Source organism: Lycorma delicatula, chromosome 1 (genome assembly GCF_047948215.1).
Source record: "Lycorma delicatula isolate Av1 chromosome 1, ASM4794821v1, whole genome shotgun sequence".
Classification (NCBI taxonomy): domain Eukaryota; kingdom Metazoa; phylum Arthropoda; class Insecta; order Hemiptera; family Fulgoridae; genus Lycorma; species Lycorma delicatula.
Genome location: NC_134455.1, coordinates 399260509 through 399278371, shown reverse-complemented (window position 1 = coordinate 399278371; position 17863 = coordinate 399260509). Strand labels below are relative to the sequence as shown.

Below are 17863 nucleotides of genomic sequence, written 5' to 3'. Positions count from 1 at the left end.
GGCCGTACTGTATACTAACATCTTGAATCTGCTCTGTGTAGATCATCCATTATGATGACAGTGTCATCCGCGTACCTCAAATTACTAATTGGCCGACCATTGATTATAACACCAGCTTCATCTTCATTTCAAGCCTTCTTGAATATCCCTTCGGAATACAGATTAAATAGCAGGGGGGACAAAATGCATCCTTGCCTTATTCCCCTTACTTGTATTTTCTCTGTAACATCAACTACTTGAACGGTAGCTGTTTGATACCGGTATAACGATTCAATAATCTGTATATCTCGTGAGTCGATATTCCGCTGTCTAAGTAAGCTTATTAGAGTATCACGGTGAACTCTATCAAAAGCCTTCTTGTAATCTATGAAACAGTTGTGCATATCCTGATTCAAAAGGGTGATAATTTAGAATAGATGGCAAAATCACAAATAAGATTATTGTAATGTTTACATAATTAAAGGTTATAAATTAATAATTTTATGAAAAAGGCAGTACATTGTTTTTTTGAAAGTAGTCTTTCAGATAGAAGTCGATGCTCACATAAGGAAAACACTGTAAATTGAATGAAATTTTAATAAGCTGATTTAAAAAAAAAGGAGGTAATTCAAAATTTGATTCATATTATAGACAATTTTATTTAACAAATATTCAAACTTCACTCTTTATCATAAAGTGAACAGATTTCAATCCACATATATGACCTTAACAGTCACTGGAAGTTTACCCGCATAACTTAAGTAGAAGATTTTTTCATTGACTGTACAAGATAAATTATAGATGTTTTCCATAATTTCTAAGTTTATTGGATTATAAAGTATAAAAATATACAATCTGTTATCAATCCAATATTACAAGTACTTATTTGGAAAGTCTAGTTGGAACTCTTAAGATAAAAGAATAACAAACATTGCTGCAATCCAAGTAATAAGCTCATGCTTAACATTAGTCTCTTTCACATATTTCTAATGCAATCCTATTTCTCATTTTCACCTATGCATTTCTTGCAAACTGTTGATTTTTAAATAACTGTTTACATCTATCAATATTTTAAATAAAATATATAAATAACAATAGTTTTTAAGAAAAAAAGACAACCAAAAATGCTCTAAAAAATAAAACTTTCAATTTCATAATTTTCAACTCATTGAAGGCAGTACAATATTAAATAAGTTATTTTTTATTTTGGAAAGCTGATTTTATTTGTTTTAAAAATATTGATTATTTATTTTGTTATTGTATAAATAATGTTAAACAATAAAATTATAAGCAAAGTGTATTAAATATAGAATAGATTTAAAGTATTACTGAAAATGAGTTGTATGAAAAAATTTATGTATTATCTTTTTTTGGGGGGCAAAAAACATTTTCATGTTATCATCGCCTGGAAAATAAAAATATGAAACATAAAATAAAATATAAAATTTAAAAACAACAAACAAAAATAAAATAAAACCTCAAACTAAAACACTAAAAACAAAGACAAAATAAAAAAGTATGTAAAATACTAATATACTTCGAAGAAATAAAAGTCCCCTCAACTGCCATGCTGTAGTGGAAACCCAACAACTGCTGCTGAAGGGAAGCTCAGTCTGACTTTAATGGATGAGCTGCAACTTCCCGACTTCGCCAGAGACCAGCTTCTGACTCAACAGCTCTTCTCAGAACATAAAAAACGGCTCTTTTCAGGGCCACCAGAAGGTTATGAATTACCAGCCGTTGAAGCCATTCGATGACAACAGCCCTTCTCAGGACTACCATCATAAGGTTAGTAATTACAACAAGCTGTCGAAGCCAATCGATGACAAAAACGGCCCTTTTCATGGCTACCATAAGGTGTGATGTGCTGTCGAAGCCATTCGGCGACAGTATGCAATTCACAAGGATTTGGCGCACAGTCAAGCGGCACTTGCATTGTACGCATTATCGGTGCATTTTCTGTTGACATCAGGCAACTTTGAGTAGCTCTCGTATGTCCTATCCGCAACTGACAGAGGACCACTTCCTCTCGGTGAATTTTCCTGTGGGAGGAATCCCATGGCAACACAGTATCTTTGACATGTCGAAGTTTGTTATCTACCACGGCAACCCAGTCATCTTGCCACCTCGTGCGAAGTGCGTATTTGACATGGTTAATAAAGTTGGATGTAGTAACACGGATAGTGAAGGATGCTTGACTACATGCGTCTATATGTATTAACTGGCTAAAATTTATGCATAAAAAATGCATATTTAATTCCTTTTTAATAGTTTTGTGTGTCAGTGTATGTATGTCACTTAGCTTTCCAGATTTTTTATTTCTGATAAAGGCACACACAATAAAGGCATAATTGTTAGCGGTAGGGCGGCATAAAAAATTATATCAATCGCATAATATTAGGCCTGTTCAACACAAAATTATTTGGTGGAAAGTAAACTGTTCAATTTTTTGTGAAAATTTTGATTTTTCAAATGTTATTAAATGAAGCAATGCCAGTTATTTTGTAAGGTTCACAGTTTGGCATGCTTAAATATTGAGGTTATAATTTTGTGTTATACAAATACCATATATCTTAGTGACAAACTTTGTTATGTTTTTTGCCGTAAAAAAATTAGAGTAAAAATTTAATTATAACATTAGAATTATTAATATTTTTTTCAAATTCAAGTGTTGTTTGTATTTATAAAACAACACTTGAATCTTATTTTCTGTTTTCTTTTAACGGGTAGAAAAAACACTATGGTTTTCAGAAAAGTAAGTTAGACAACAAAAAATGTTTGATATTCTAACAAATTATTTGCTTAATCCTTAGCTATCAGTTTGATTGAACAATTTTTAAAATTCCTTTGATAATATTTGCATAAGAAGTGAATTCCAATATATGATAGGTATTTTGTGATAAATGTGGTATGACTGAAATCATCAACAACCACACTGTAACTGAACAAGAGAACTGCTTTTTGCACCATCTAAATTCATGAAATAGTTTCAAATCTGCATCAATCAAACATCATCATTTTATTTCAAGTACAAATTGTAGTCAAATTCATACTAGACTGATGATTTCAATGGTAACAATTTATTACAGAATATCCCATTACATTTTGGAATCTGCTTCTTTTGCAAAAGATGTCGTGAGAGGTTTAAAAAACTATGTACTTAAACTGGTACTTGGCAAAGTGATAAATAAGGGCTAGATGAAAAACATTATTAGAATATCAAAAAATATTTATAGCCAAGTTTTACTTTCCTTAAAATAATCTTAAAAAATGTTTTTCCTATTTTCAGGGCACTAAAAAGAAAAAAAAAAATGACAAGCAAGTGTTGCTAAAATGGCAAATACACCTGCCAAGATATACAACACAGTATAGCTGTGGATTAACAATTTCTTATAACGATGTGTAAATATGAAACTGGAATTTTTATACAGAAAATATACGTTTATTGTATGAAAACGAAAAATAATATTTTATTTGAACGATTGTCCATTGCTAGCTATATACATTTTTCCCATCTCTCTGACAATTTATGAATGCCACAACAAAAAAACTGTTGCTCTTTTGAGGCAAACCAGTCATCGAGGTATTTTCATAAGTGAAGCACTCCTCAGCAAGTGCATGTCCCATAGATGCCATAGAATAAATAGTAGTGGGATGCATTATCATGAAGCAAATTCACTTTGTGTTGCATTTTTTGATATTATGGTCGTTTTTCAGGCAATACTCGATTCAAATTGATTATTTGTTGTCGGCAGCGTTCAGTATTAACGGTTTCGCCATGTTTCAGCAGCTCATAATAGATAACACCCTTCTGATCCCAAACACAGAGCATTGTCTTCTTTCCACAGCAATTTGGCCTTGAAATTGATGTTGATGGTTCACCTGAAGTTACCTATGATCTTTTACACTCAGGATTCTCAAAATATATCCACTTTTCATCACCTGTCATGATTCGATGGACAAATGACTTTCTTTTGTACCTGGCGAGCAGCATCTCACAAGTGGTTTTTCGGTTTTCTTGCTGTTTCATTCAGTTCATGTGGAACCCATTTTCCTACCTTCTGGATCTTTCTCATGGCTTTTAAACATATGGAGACGACTTCTCATGTTACATTTAATTGATCCACGAGTTGTTGTTAAATTTGAGCGTCATCCTTATCCAATAATGTTTGCGCAATTTGCTGTCTTCAAACTCTTTCGGTGGTCTTCCACCATTCTTCGTTTCTCACGTCAAAATCCCAATTTTGAATTTTTTTTTTAAACCACTCAAAGCACTGTGATTTACCAAGAACATGCTCACTGTAGGTTTTGACAAGCATTCAATGTGATTCTGCAGCAGTTTTCTTTAAATGGTAACAGAAAATCAATGCTGTCGGCAAATCGTAGTTTGTAGGTACAAAACTCGACATGTTCAATGCTAATTAAAACTACGCTGTTGTATGAAACTTGTATTGTTGCGAGTTGGAAATCTCTGACAGCTGTCAAAGCCAGAAAATTGCGCCAATGATGCGGTATGATGGTAACTCTATACTAACAGCTAGGGCCATCTATGGGCAAATTCCAGTTTCATATTTACACATTTGGTATACAAGAATTCTAAAAACTGAAATAAAAGACTAATTTTTTGTACAGTTCCTAGTAACTTCAATTGAATAATTTTCTTGATCAAGGAATAAATATATTTACTTTTGAGTTTATTGCATAAATTTTATAACTATTGTAATTTAAGGTATTCTTTATAGAAATACCTAGTATACTTAAAATTCTAAATTGATGCAAGCTTATATACCTAATTTATATAAATTAATGCCTGTGTTGCAAATTATATCTATTACATAAAAAATATCACTCACAAGATACAAAAGTGTATTTAAAAGGAAATTATTTTTAAAATTAAATTTATAATTAAATTAAAACAAATAATCAATTAGTAAGCCATCAAAGTTTAATTTAAATTAAAATTCAATAATCATTATAAAATAATAAGTGGCTTTTACCTGTTGTTAACCGCTGGCAGCAAGTCATTTCTGTGCATGAGAGAAACAGCTAATCGCAAAGTTGTCCATACTGAATCTGACATTACTAATGACCTTTCTCCTTGAACACCACGTCCAGCTGCCTGCTGATTCAAAGCAGTTAAAAGATGTTCACAAGCTTCCCTGAAAATGAAACAGAATATTTCCTTATTAAAAATACAAATTATGTTTGAAATGGTTATTCAATATATATAACAATAAAACAGGGTTTTGAATATTGTTACAACCAGCTTGGGGTATTCCATTTTAATTTAACAAATTTTCAAAAATCTTATTACGTCACTATTTTTGATTTTAATGATATTTGGCATATGATAACTACCCACCTTGTAGTGGCCAAAAAATATTTTTTTATATTTGAAAAAAATATTTTTTTCTTGAGTAATAGACTATTTTCCAACTTGCCAATGGGTAAAAACAACCATTTGTCACTTTTTCCATGAGCTGTTGCATTCTTATTTTACATCATACATAGATCAAAAAGGGCTTTTTGGAAAGAGTAAAGATGGAACTTCATCTTAGTGTACTCAAAATTCATTTTGTTACATAACCAAATCTTGTAATATTTACTGCAGTTACGTTTACAAATTGTTTTTTTTTTTCAAATTTTGGTTCCAAAATAAATGAAGGGCTTAGGATAACAGGCCTGTTTTTTACCTTTTAACTCTTAGGTACTAGTAATACTTCTAAAAAAAAAGTTGGACTGTTACAGAGTGTCCTTCATTAAAAAAAATGGCCGCCAAATCATAAGATTTTGAAAATGTCTCATTTTCGGGGCCCAAAAATCACATGTGGGACAGGTGGCAAAATCTGAAATTTTTACAGCAGTAAATACTTTTTATGTTTTTTAAAACCATATATAATGTATTTTGTTGACAAGTAATGAAACCATCAAAATTGCTTAAAGCACCGTTCCCTTTTTACCATGAACAATGTATCCAAAAAATTCACAGCATGTATGTTTCCAGATAATAATAAAGGGCCTACTATACAAAATATTTTGATATGTCTATAATGAGATAGCTTATATTCTACATAGATTTTTACTTAAAAGTATGACTCATACATACAAACTCATGTTTAAACACGAAAGTGCTTAGTAGTAAGTAAATAGCCATCTATGGACATGAATGTTTGTGTAATCCTAAAAGTAAACATTGTAGAAGGCTCAGTTACTGTTTTTATTTCAATGTGATATGTTGTGTTGTTGCTAGCGTTAACAGTGTGGCATTACAACAGCAAGGCATTACAACGTCGATCCCGTAAGGGAAGTTCTGCGAGGAGAGGCTGCGAGTTGTGTGGATCGTGTAGGTTCAACGAAGTTCTGCGAACCAGTCCAGCGACACGTTACGATGATGGTCCAGTGTGGAGTCACAGGTGTATCTGTGAGACGAGTGTGCAAGACGTCAGTCCAGCGAGGAGAGTATCCAGTTCAATACGATTAAGTTTACGCCACAAGTAAATCCAAGTATACAAGAAATACTACCGGTGAGTTACAGTAAAACTGTGTATAAGTGAAAGAAATAATGCAATAGAATTCATTCATAAACTGTTACGGTAGACAACAAAAAGGGATTAGCAAGTGAATTTTATAACATTGTTTGTTAATATAAGACTAGCGGTTAAAAATGTTTAACACTAACGGTTTTTCTTGTTAATGGGTCTGAATACTAGTTTTCTGTTTATATACCTGGGATAAATTCCGAACGATTATTTATTTTGTACTCTGTCTTATGTGTAATCTAGATTTATTACTTACTATTGACATTACTATCACTATTTGATTGTTAATCTTTGTTGATTATGTTATGTTTTATGTCATGTAATTACTATATTAATATTTGTGTTCATTAACTGTTTTATTATTGCCACTTATTATTATCATCATTATTCTATTTATCACCATTGTTATTATTATTAATTTGCCTGGTTGTAATTTGAACATTTTATACCAATAAACTGTAATTATATAAACATTATAAACTGTTAACAATCTCTCAATATCCTGATCAAACTGTGTGGAACCACCACACGACAATATATTCACAACAATGTTTATAGATGTGGTATTTATTTATTTTGAAAATCAGGGTTAACTTTTTCTATCGCTGTTTTTTTTTTTAATTCCTGTTTACTTATTCATAACGAAAATATAGTCCGAGTTTATTTTTTTAATATACATTTTTTACGCTTCATGAAATAGGCTTTATTAGGTTGTTGTACTTTCTCACCCGTTTAATCTGAAAATAATAAGATATGTTTTCTAATAAAACGTGGTCCTGATGCTACTAAGTCCTTGCCACCTCTCCATCAGCTGCAATACTCTCTTTTCTAAATTGTATTTCTATTTTAAGGAAATAAACATCATTTTGCATAGTTCTTTGTTTACAAAATTCAGACTTACCTGTTTTCAAATATGACGAAGTGCCTTGCTAGAAAGAAATTTATACAGATGATGAAGTTATTGTCAAAAACGTCTGCTTATTTCAATGGTTTAGGTAAATCAGACTATAAAGAAACTTAAGCATTATTGGATGAAGTGATACCACTTCTTAGTTCATTCAAACTAGAAGGATGGGTACCTTTTCTTTCCCACCTCATCTTTGGCAACTAATGCCTATAAGTGTAAGATTTGTACCCGTTCCAAGATTTCCTCGATAATACAAGTAAAGTACAAGAGAAAACAAGAACAGTGAAACTCTTCTAAGTTACAAAGTAATGATTCACAACATATGATGAATACTTTTCTTCACTTATTCAAATGTAAGATGTACTTAACTAAATAAACAATTTAAAATTTGGTTGGTGCCCGAAACGGTAGCAAAGTACTGAATTGATTCTTTCTTGTTTAAGTAACAGAAATTTAGCATGTAAGAAAAGAAAAAGAAGCAAATTGGAATAAAACCATTACTAATAATGGTACTTATCTTATTAATTATTAATTAACTCTATGCAAGCTGAACAGTCATTTATATTTGAAAAACATTCAGGCCTAATAAAATATGATTTAATTCAAATATCTTGACAAGGAAGAGAAGCTGATCCATTAACAAACATAATTATAAAGCGCTAGGTCTAAATTAATATTCTAAGTTATAAACCTGAATGGTCATTATAACCTATATAAATAACTGTCAATTAAATGGTCACAATAGATCTATATAACAGACATTAATGACCGTCACTATCATACTACTATTACTACAACAACAAATACTTAAATCTATTTTATTTAAGAAAACAAATTCACCTATACGCTCTTAAATGAACACAAGTAATGCCAAGATTAAATCTAGCTCGTATAAAACCCGGTGATAATTGTAAAGCATTATGGTACGCATCAACCGCTTCTTCAGATCTATTACCGTTGGCCAGTGTAGCACCTAATCTGTTCCAAAGTCTACAATCCTGCAACAATAAATAAAGTAATCAGAAAATTCATTAATAAAGTCTCTGTAAAAATTCTTAGTCTGTGCATTCATTAGCCTTTGGAGAATATTACTCCTTACTCGTAGTTAATTAATATGACAAGGGAGTAGTAATTTTTGTACAATAAAACAATACTGTTCACATACATTGGTTGATAAAGAATTTTATAAAATTAATTATAAGGTAATGCATTTATGACTGCTATATACTATATGTAAAATCTAAGGACGGGTTCTCCTACAAGCTGCCTACACCTGCATACTTGCCTCCTTTACAACCTGGCATACAGAACACATTCTACTGGTTGCCAAAAAAGTAAGACCGCCCAATGATACAGACTTGTTTATATATTTTCTTTTTTTATTATTGTTTATTCTACCATATTCATTTATTTTTGCTATTATTTATTTATTTTAATTTGGTTATTAATTTATTACATCTGTTATTTATTTTACAGTATTAATTAATTTACTTACTTAAGCTACTATATAAATAATTTCGTATGAAATCGTGTTGTTTTACATTTATAAAGTAATAGTACCGCATAAAATAAACAAGACCAAAACGAAAGTAATGAAATGATAAGAGTAATGATAAAAGTAATGATGGAAAGAGAAAAGATAATGGAGGTAGAGGAATTTTGTTATTTGGGAAGTGGAATGACTAAAGATGAACGAAGCAGGAGCGATATAAAATGCTGAACAGGACAGGTGGAACGAGCCTTCAGTCAGAAATATAATTTGTTTACATCAAAAAATAATTTAAACGTCAGGATAAGATTTTTGAAGGTATATGTTTGGAACATAGCTTTATATGGAAGTCAAACTTGGATGATCTTAGTACCTGAGAAGAAAAGATTAGAAGCTTTAGAAATGCGGTGCTATAGGAGAATGTTAAAAATCAGATGGGTGGATAAAGTGACAAACGAAGAGGTGCTGCAGCAAATCTATGAGGAAAGAAGCATCTGGAAAAATACAGTTAAAAGAAGAGACATCTCAACCCCGTAGGGGGAAGACACCCACTCTGTGATGTTACTGGTTGCCATATCACTCCCTCCATTCCAAGCCCTGAGAGACTTTACTGGAGGTCGTCTTTAGACCCTCTGATTAAATTTCACAGTCATCAGCCAGGCTTCAGTTGGTATACCACCGATGTAAATGCCTCGGCAGACATTTGCATCAGTAAATACATATCAAATTTTCCCTTCACGTGGGGCTCAAACTGACATCTTCACATCCAACCAAACATGATTCCCTCAAACTAACTAACCGAAACCATGGAAGAGCGAACCCCGCGCCTTGAACAGATTTGACAACACCATTCATGACAGTAAATGCCTCAGAAAACGGATGAGTTTAAAGTTAAATCAGTGTTACACACTCATTTCAATCAAAATTGTGTTTTACGCAACATAGAAATTCAGACCTACATCCAAATAAGTCGACCAGTTTAGGTCACCTAACCTCATTACAGTCCATGCAGAAGCTGGGGGGACAAATCCCACACCCCAACCTGGTCTCTTGTGTGGCATTATACCAAGTCACCATCAGGACTGCCACGCCCCAGTTGCATGAGCTACCGTACCCCAGCAGCACAGCCATACCCACCAGGGGAAGCCTCAAATGAATCACAAACTATACCAATATAACCGTGGCACGATGCCAATGCACCTAACTCCAACCAATCCAATGCCTAAGCTGGAACCCTAGCAACCCGGGATCCTACCATTATCGAGTACCTCAATCAAACTCCCTCTGCAGACCTACACACCGCAAGGGCACAAAGAAAGCCAGCCGAAATTAGACCACTCCTCCTTAATCATCCAGTTAATACAGAGATCCAGAAAGGAATGTATTCTCTTAAGTTCCAGTTCCCTAACAGCTCGTGAGCATTTGGCCTCATATCAGGGACAGATATAGAGGACGTGGTTCACTGTATCCTTAGTCCCGCAATCCGGTCATTGACTCAAATCCACCGTATGAAACTAAGCTAAACTCGCCCGAAAGGCACCATGCCCGGAGAGTAACTGTGTGATTAACAATTTATAAAAGAAAAGACAGACATACAGGCCAAATATTAAGGCATCCCGTAATAGTTGCTTTAATATTGGAGGGACAGGTAGAACGGAAAAATTGTGCAGGCAGGCAATGTCTGGAATATCTAAAACAAATCGTTAAGGATGTAGGATGTTGGGGTATACTGAAATGTAATGACTAGCACAAGATGGGGAATCTAGGAAAGCTGCATCAAACTAGTCAAATGACTGAAGACGAATTAACATTTTAATTAATTAATTTTACATTTATTATGGTACAATCTCTGCAGTATTGATAATTTTTTTTATAATAAATTTAATAATGTTTATAATTCCTTTACTCACGTTTCTTTAATACTTTATTTATATATTTCTTTAATATGTAAAATTTAATATTTTTATTTTGCAATTTTTTAGGTTTACAAAGCTCAAAAGAATATTAGTTTTTTTGAATATGAAATTCAAAACAAAATTAAATACTTAAGCTATATAAATGAAAAAAAAAAAATTCAGACGCTCACCTCTGACAGGAATAGAAATAAACAATTTGGCCAAAAAATATTTACTTTAAAACACAAAAATTTCACTGTTATATTACATTAAGAGTTTCAATAACGACATCAAAGTGCTGCTTCTGTAGTTTTTCGGCATGATATTTTCTATCTAGTCTTTTACGTCTTTAATTGCAAACGTTTTGTTTGATGCCACCTCATCTTTTATCTGGGCTCAAACGAGCTATACTGGGTTGTAATGATAATGACACGGTGATAACTGCACTGCGTCATGGCCTATCTGTTCAGCAATCTCATGTAACTTGTACTTATTTTTGTGATCTTTAACTAATGAGCAAAGTTGTATAATTATTTGTGCTGGATCATGAATAATTTTTTTCTCTGTCAACCAAACTAAAATGTCTGCTTTATTTGATTTACTACATGAACATTGATCGTTCTGCAAGAATCAAAAGGTAGCTTGCACTGTTTATTACTAGCACACATCCTTATTCTAAATTCCTCAACAGATCAATTCCTTGAAAATAATGCCGTTCATTTGATAGTGATAATTTCCACAATTTTTTGCTTGGAATATTAGTTTTGCCCTGTTAATAAATCCATGACTAGTACTGCCAGCATGGCAAATTATTAGCCGCAACCCTTTACCCATTGTCACTTCAAACGAAGGCATCCAAGGTGTAAGGCCAGCCACTACTATGGTAGTATTACTTAAGTAGTCCTATAGTTGCAGCACACCTGTAGGAGACAGGTCTAAGGATCTTGTGTTCACAATTGCCTGGATTCTTACCTTTTTGGGCATTACAGACCAGGCTGGTACTCCATATATAACATTTTTGAAACCATCACCTGTGACATGATCCTCTACTTGGTTTAACATTGGTCATTATCCGATTGATGGTGGCTGCCATTATTTTTCGGCCTTCTGAGAGACACCTCAGTGAAGCGCCTCAGGAATATGATGTTGTTTTTGTTTACGTAACCGTTATCGCTAGGTATGCCACTGCAAAAGAAGCGTGATCACTGCATCTCCAACCCTAAACAAGATCGATGTAACTTTCAGGGTGACCGAGACCAAATTTGGTTTTTCTTGAGCAGACCAATAGTACCGTTATTGTGATAAATATATTATGTGCAGGCCAACCTGGCCCTTCACTGTATTTGTTATTAAACTGAGAAAAAAAAAATTACTATTATTATTAATATGTAGGGTCAAAGTTCAATGAGAAATTACTATATATACCATGTACTTGTGATGAAACAAACATTTCTATAAAATGATTGAAGCAGTTTTAATCAAACTTTACTGTTCACAAACTATGTTTAGAATCATAGGTTACTTAATTTTTACTTAATCGTGGATACCAGTGTTCTTTGATGGTTGGGTTTCAATTAACCACACATCTCAGGAATGGTCGAACTGAGAATGTACAAGACACTTCATTTACACTCATACATATCATTCTCTGAAGTATTATCTAAACTGTAGTTACCGGAGGCTAAACAGGAAAAAGGAAGGAAGGTTACTTAAATTAACTTTTGATTCGCCCTACACTCAGTATTACCACTCGGGGCTTATAAACGGTTGTAGAGAACATGCCTTGTTTAGGTGGGTCAAATTTCTTCTTTGCAAAGGTTAAAAAGAGCTGTTCAGGGGAAAACAGCAGGAATATTTGGAAAATGGATTCTCTCAGGAAGGTATTTTACATCCTGTGTTATTGTGCCTCATTGTGGATGTTTTGGTTGCTGATCTCAACAGGAAAGGATTTTACATGCAAGGTTCTGCAGGTGAACTTTCTGTGCTTCTTCTAGGGTAATTTCCAAAGTTTTGAATATATCTGTAGTCTGTGTGCTTAAGGGGATTAACCTTCTCATCAATACAGGACAATGATACTATCTTTTACAAAAAAGAAAACTCTAAGGGATAATGCAGTTTAAGAAAACTTAACACTGGATAATACCAATTTGAAATTTTCAAATCACATTAATTATCTAAAAATACTCATTCCAGACAAAAAAAAAACCCACGTTAGACGTTCAAACTCTCATTAATTTCCCCTAATAGTCAATCAATCAGTTGTTGATCAAATCACCTTGCTTATTCTACCAACATTCTCTTGGGTTTTGACGATGAAGGTTATATACCATCTCTCCTTAATTCACAAGAATTATGAAATAGCTCAGACCATTTGTAAACAGTTCTTATCGCCATTTCACACCATCATAAACTAATTTTAACTTGTCACATGTTTCTTTAGCACTCTTCTGCAGTTTGAAATAAAATTTTATGTTTTTTTTATGATCCATAATTTACAACACCACCTTTCAACCGTAATTCTCAACTGACTTACTGCACTGCAACAAAATGAAACGCATCACTTACTGTTAGTATCATTGTATGACAAGTGTTGCACCAACAAAAGTCTTCTATCCTCCACTTTAAATTCCCTGCTTTATTATTGGAATGATGCTTGGCACTATTCACTAATTTTTTTTTTTTTATCATAGCTTGTTTAATGTATTACACAAACAGACTTACACAAAGTTATTAATAAAACACACAAATAAATTTATACAACAGTTGACAAAGCGATACAATAAGCAAGAAAGAGCATTTTTATTGCTTTTGAATATCAAATATAAAAATACACTAAATCGTCAAGAATATATTAAACGAATAAACTTAATTCAGACAAAATATATTAGATAATATATAGAATGCGGTTAGACAATCACATACCTAAAGGCATGCAAATAAAGAGCTGAACTGAACAATTAATGATATAAATTAGAAGACAAAATTAAACTAAAAAACTATTTATAAAAATCTTTCCTTAAATTATAAACCTACATGACCATTTTGATTGTTAAACAATCATCATCAGTACAGCACCGAAAAGCCTAATTAAAAAAAAAAAGTAAATAATTTAAAAAAAAAGTAATAAGAAATATAATTATCATGTAAACAGTACTTACAAAACATAAGTGTAAATTCTCTTTCCTTGTAAATCTGTCCCATAAAATAGTCTGAATTATAAGTTTTTTAGAAAAATTTATACTTTCAACAGGGTGCCCTAAAAAATGACAAATCATTTTACGGTTTCATAAGTAGTTTATTTGATTAATATTTATTATTACTTTTTTTATTTATTAATTTATACTTTTTCTGCAATCTCTACTGATAATGATCACATTACAATTGAAATGGACATGTAGGCTTAGATTTTATATAAAATATTTGGAAATGGTTTTACAACCAAATCTTGTCAACCGGTATATATTCTATAAGGTTTTACTAACTAATTCAAGATAGATTCAATAAATAGCAGTTCATACAATATTACACATGAAGGAACTGCTAAAGAGCTACAAAAAGATTTTCTGGAAGTTTGACTCTAAATACTTAGAAAGAAATTCGTTAAAAAAAAGAAGAAAAAAATAGTACATCGATTTTATTATGCTGATCGATGAATTTATCTAAAACTTATGCCAAGTAAAATTAACTACCTAACCAAAAATCTCAAAGATGATCAAAGTTTTACTACTTACATCAGGTCTAACTTGAAGGGCAGCTTTAAAACAATCTGTAGCTTTATCTTGTTCAGCAGTTAAATTGAACAGTATTCCTAAACCACACTGAACATCAGGGTCAATACCGTCACTTGGATTGCGACGAGCAGCAGCTAAATACAAATCTTTCACTTCATCATGTAATGATCTAAATAAAAAAAAAAAACATGGAAAACAAAAATAATATATTTTATGAATTGATTAATGTGTATTCAATACAAAATTATAAATGCTCAAAATTTAAAATATCCCTTTTTACTTCCTTGTACGAAAAACACATCCCTTTTGTATGTAAAGGAAGTTGTGATCACGAAAAATTGCGGTTCAGAAATATCCATTTTAATTAGTTTCTCGCAATTACTGTAGCTGAAATTAGTACGTATCTCGCATAACTTAAAAACAATTAGCCGTAGGATGTTAAAATTTTGGATTTACGACTGTTGTAAAGTCTTAAATCCAAAGTATAGTTATGCATCTTCCAAAAACATCCAATCCAAAAACGTTTGGATTTTCAAATTTTTATTAACTGCAATAATCAGCCCTCATTGACAGCGTTTCAATGATATATCATAAGTGGTACTTATTTTCATCGGTTCATGAGTTATAACCAAATAACATTTTAATTAATGAAATATCTGGATCTTACAAGGGAAGGCACACTGGTTCGAATCAGACTTCATATCTTTTTTTTAATTTACTTAAAAAAAGTTTTTTTTTTTTTTTTAAGTAAAAAACTTGGTAATGCCACGTGAGACATCATATTGTGAATGGGTGAGGGTGCAGGGTTTGTTCCCAACTCCTGCGCGCATCAGAATGAGGTTGCGTTCCCCTTGTTAGTTGACCTAAATTGGTCGACTTAATTAGGTGTAGGTCTGAATTTCTATGTTGCGTAATACATAATTTTGTTCGGTACGAGTGAAGCACTGATTTATCTTTAAACTCGTTCGTTCTCTGAGGCATTCACAGTCACGAACGATGTTGTTAGGCGCTGGGTTCTCGCTTCCGCGGTTTCGGTTAGTTAGTTTGAGGGAATCATGTTAGGTTGGATGTGAAGATGTCCGTTTGAGGCCCACGTGAAGGGGAAATTTGATTTGTATTTTACTGATGCAAATGTCTGCTGAGGCATTTATATCGGTGGCATCCCAACCGAGGTCTGGCTGATGCCTGTGAGGTGTAATCAGTTAGAGGGTCTGAAGACGACATCCGATAAAGCCCCTCAGGGCTTGGTATGGCGGGGGTGGTGTCTTCCACCTATGGGGTTGGGATGTCTATGATGATAATGTAATTAATGAAAGGAAAGTCCGAAAATGGTGTGAAACTTTTAGAAATCACAGAATTAATGTGAACGATGAAGAACATTCAGGGAGGCCCTCGATTATCAGTGAGGAGTTGTTGAAACAAATTATGATGAAATCAGAAAAGATTGTCGTTCATTGATTTCCAACCTAGCCCTTCGTTTTCCTGATGTTTCAAGAGTTGTTATTGGTCGCATTGTTCATGACCATTTAGGCTTCAGAAAGGTTGGTGCATATTGGGTGCCACACATCTTAACGGAATGTCACGAAAAAATCCAAATGGGATCTGCTTTGGAATTTTTGATGCGCTACACTGAAAAAGGCGGTGAGTTCCTTAATTCGATTGTTACTGGCAATGAAACATGGATTTCGCATTTACATGCCAGAGAGAAACAGCATTAACAATCACTTGACGTGAATGGCATCATCCTCAATCACCAACCAGACCGAGAAAGGTCTAAGCCACAGCCATTTGGACACAAACTGATGGTCTTTTGGGATCAGTTTGGCATACTGCTAATCAATTTCATGCCATGTGGAACGACTATAAATGCAGAAGCCTACTGCAAAACTTTATGTAAGTGATGACGCGCTATTGAAAATCTGCGACATGGGCGGCTGACTGAGCGACTTGGGCGTTGTCCTGCTGCTCAATAATACATGTCCACATGTTGTGGGTTTGACACACGATTTACTGAGAATATTTGGATGGAAAATTTATGATCACCCACCATATAGTTAATCAGAAGGTTAAGTGGTATAGTTAATGGTAATCAGAAGGAACTTAGTTCCTTCTGATTACCATTTGTTTGAAAAATTAACAAGAATTTTTGAGTTGTAAGCAATTCGCAGGTGACAATGAACTTAAAAATGCTGTTAATCAATGGCTAAATGGTCTGGCGGTAGAAGAATACAATGACAGTATATTGAGGCTGGTGTATCGCTACGATAAATGTCTTAATTCATGTGCCGATTATGTAAGGAGAAATAAAAAATATATATAGTTTTCAGAATAAATCTTTTTACGATGAAACGGTCTTTACTTCTTTACTACTTAGAGATAACCTCTCGTATAATACAAAATCTTTTTCTATTTCTAAATAAAAAAATAGTTGATTTGGATTCAATTTTTTCAGAAAAAAAAATATTTCATATTTTTTCAAAATGCCATAACGACTTTTAAAAAATTCAGTAATAATGCCTTATAAATACTGTCTGAGAATATGATCCATCTATTAAGCATTTTTTAAGATGCTACAATTCTTATTCGGTTGAATTTGCACATGCACTTTCATCATTGATAAAAGTTTGTGTTTAGGTCCAATCAGTGGAAATTTTATGGAAACAGACCATCCAAAATATTTTGCACATACATTACAGATAGGAAATAGGTACAAATAAAACAACTTGGTTGACATATAACTATTATTCCTCCGCTAATATAAATGAACTTAGTTGTACAAAGCGTTTGACGGAAAAGAGAATAAACTTTAATGACTTAATTATTGATAAATTCATTTTTTCACCTAATTTACTATTGTTGAACATAATGTAAAACTCATTCCAAGTAAGTAATTTAGTTTGTGAGATTTAACTTTCATGGAAACTTTAGTAAGCTTGGTACTATCACATTACTGTTATAACAATCATTGTAATTACTGTTATTCTTAACAATGCTGTTCAATTAATATTCTTCATTTGACAGATCATTCTTCTTTGAAATATTAATAGAAATAAAAGTGGATTTGATGCGCCCACTTATTTTAAAATCTTAAACTGCAACTCGCTCAAATTAAGATTAATTCATCTTTGGATATCATTTCATCTAGTGTTAATCGTACGGCCACGTTTACAGTTGATCAGGATGTGCTGCAAGGATCTGCACTGTCACTCGTATTGCAAAATTTGTCTATGGTAGGGTCCTGAGGGTAACAATCCTGAAAAATGTTACCCGGTCACCTTCACTATTCAGAAGTCATTACTTCATCCTGGTCGTAGTGGGGTAAG

General features: G+C 32.8%; 1 protein-coding gene across 3 annotated transcripts in view; it reads right to left on the bottom strand.

Moving 5' to 3' along the window:
* LOC142317407 (peroxisomal targeting signal 1 receptor-like) overlaps positions 1-17863 on the bottom strand; it is an 85489-nt gene that overhangs the window by 12141 nt on the left and 55485 nt on the right. For all 3 annotated transcript variants that reach the window (XM_075353951.1, XM_075353953.1, XM_075353952.1), the window contains exons 11-13: positions 14541-14709; positions 8266-8423; positions 4977-5138 (exon numbers count right to left, since the gene is read on the bottom strand). In XM_075353951.1, coding sequence (XP_075210066.1) covers positions 4977-5138; positions 8266-8423; positions 14541-14709 — 489 coding nt within the window. The remainder of the gene's footprint in view (positions 1-4976; positions 5139-8265; positions 8424-14540; positions 14710-17863) is intronic.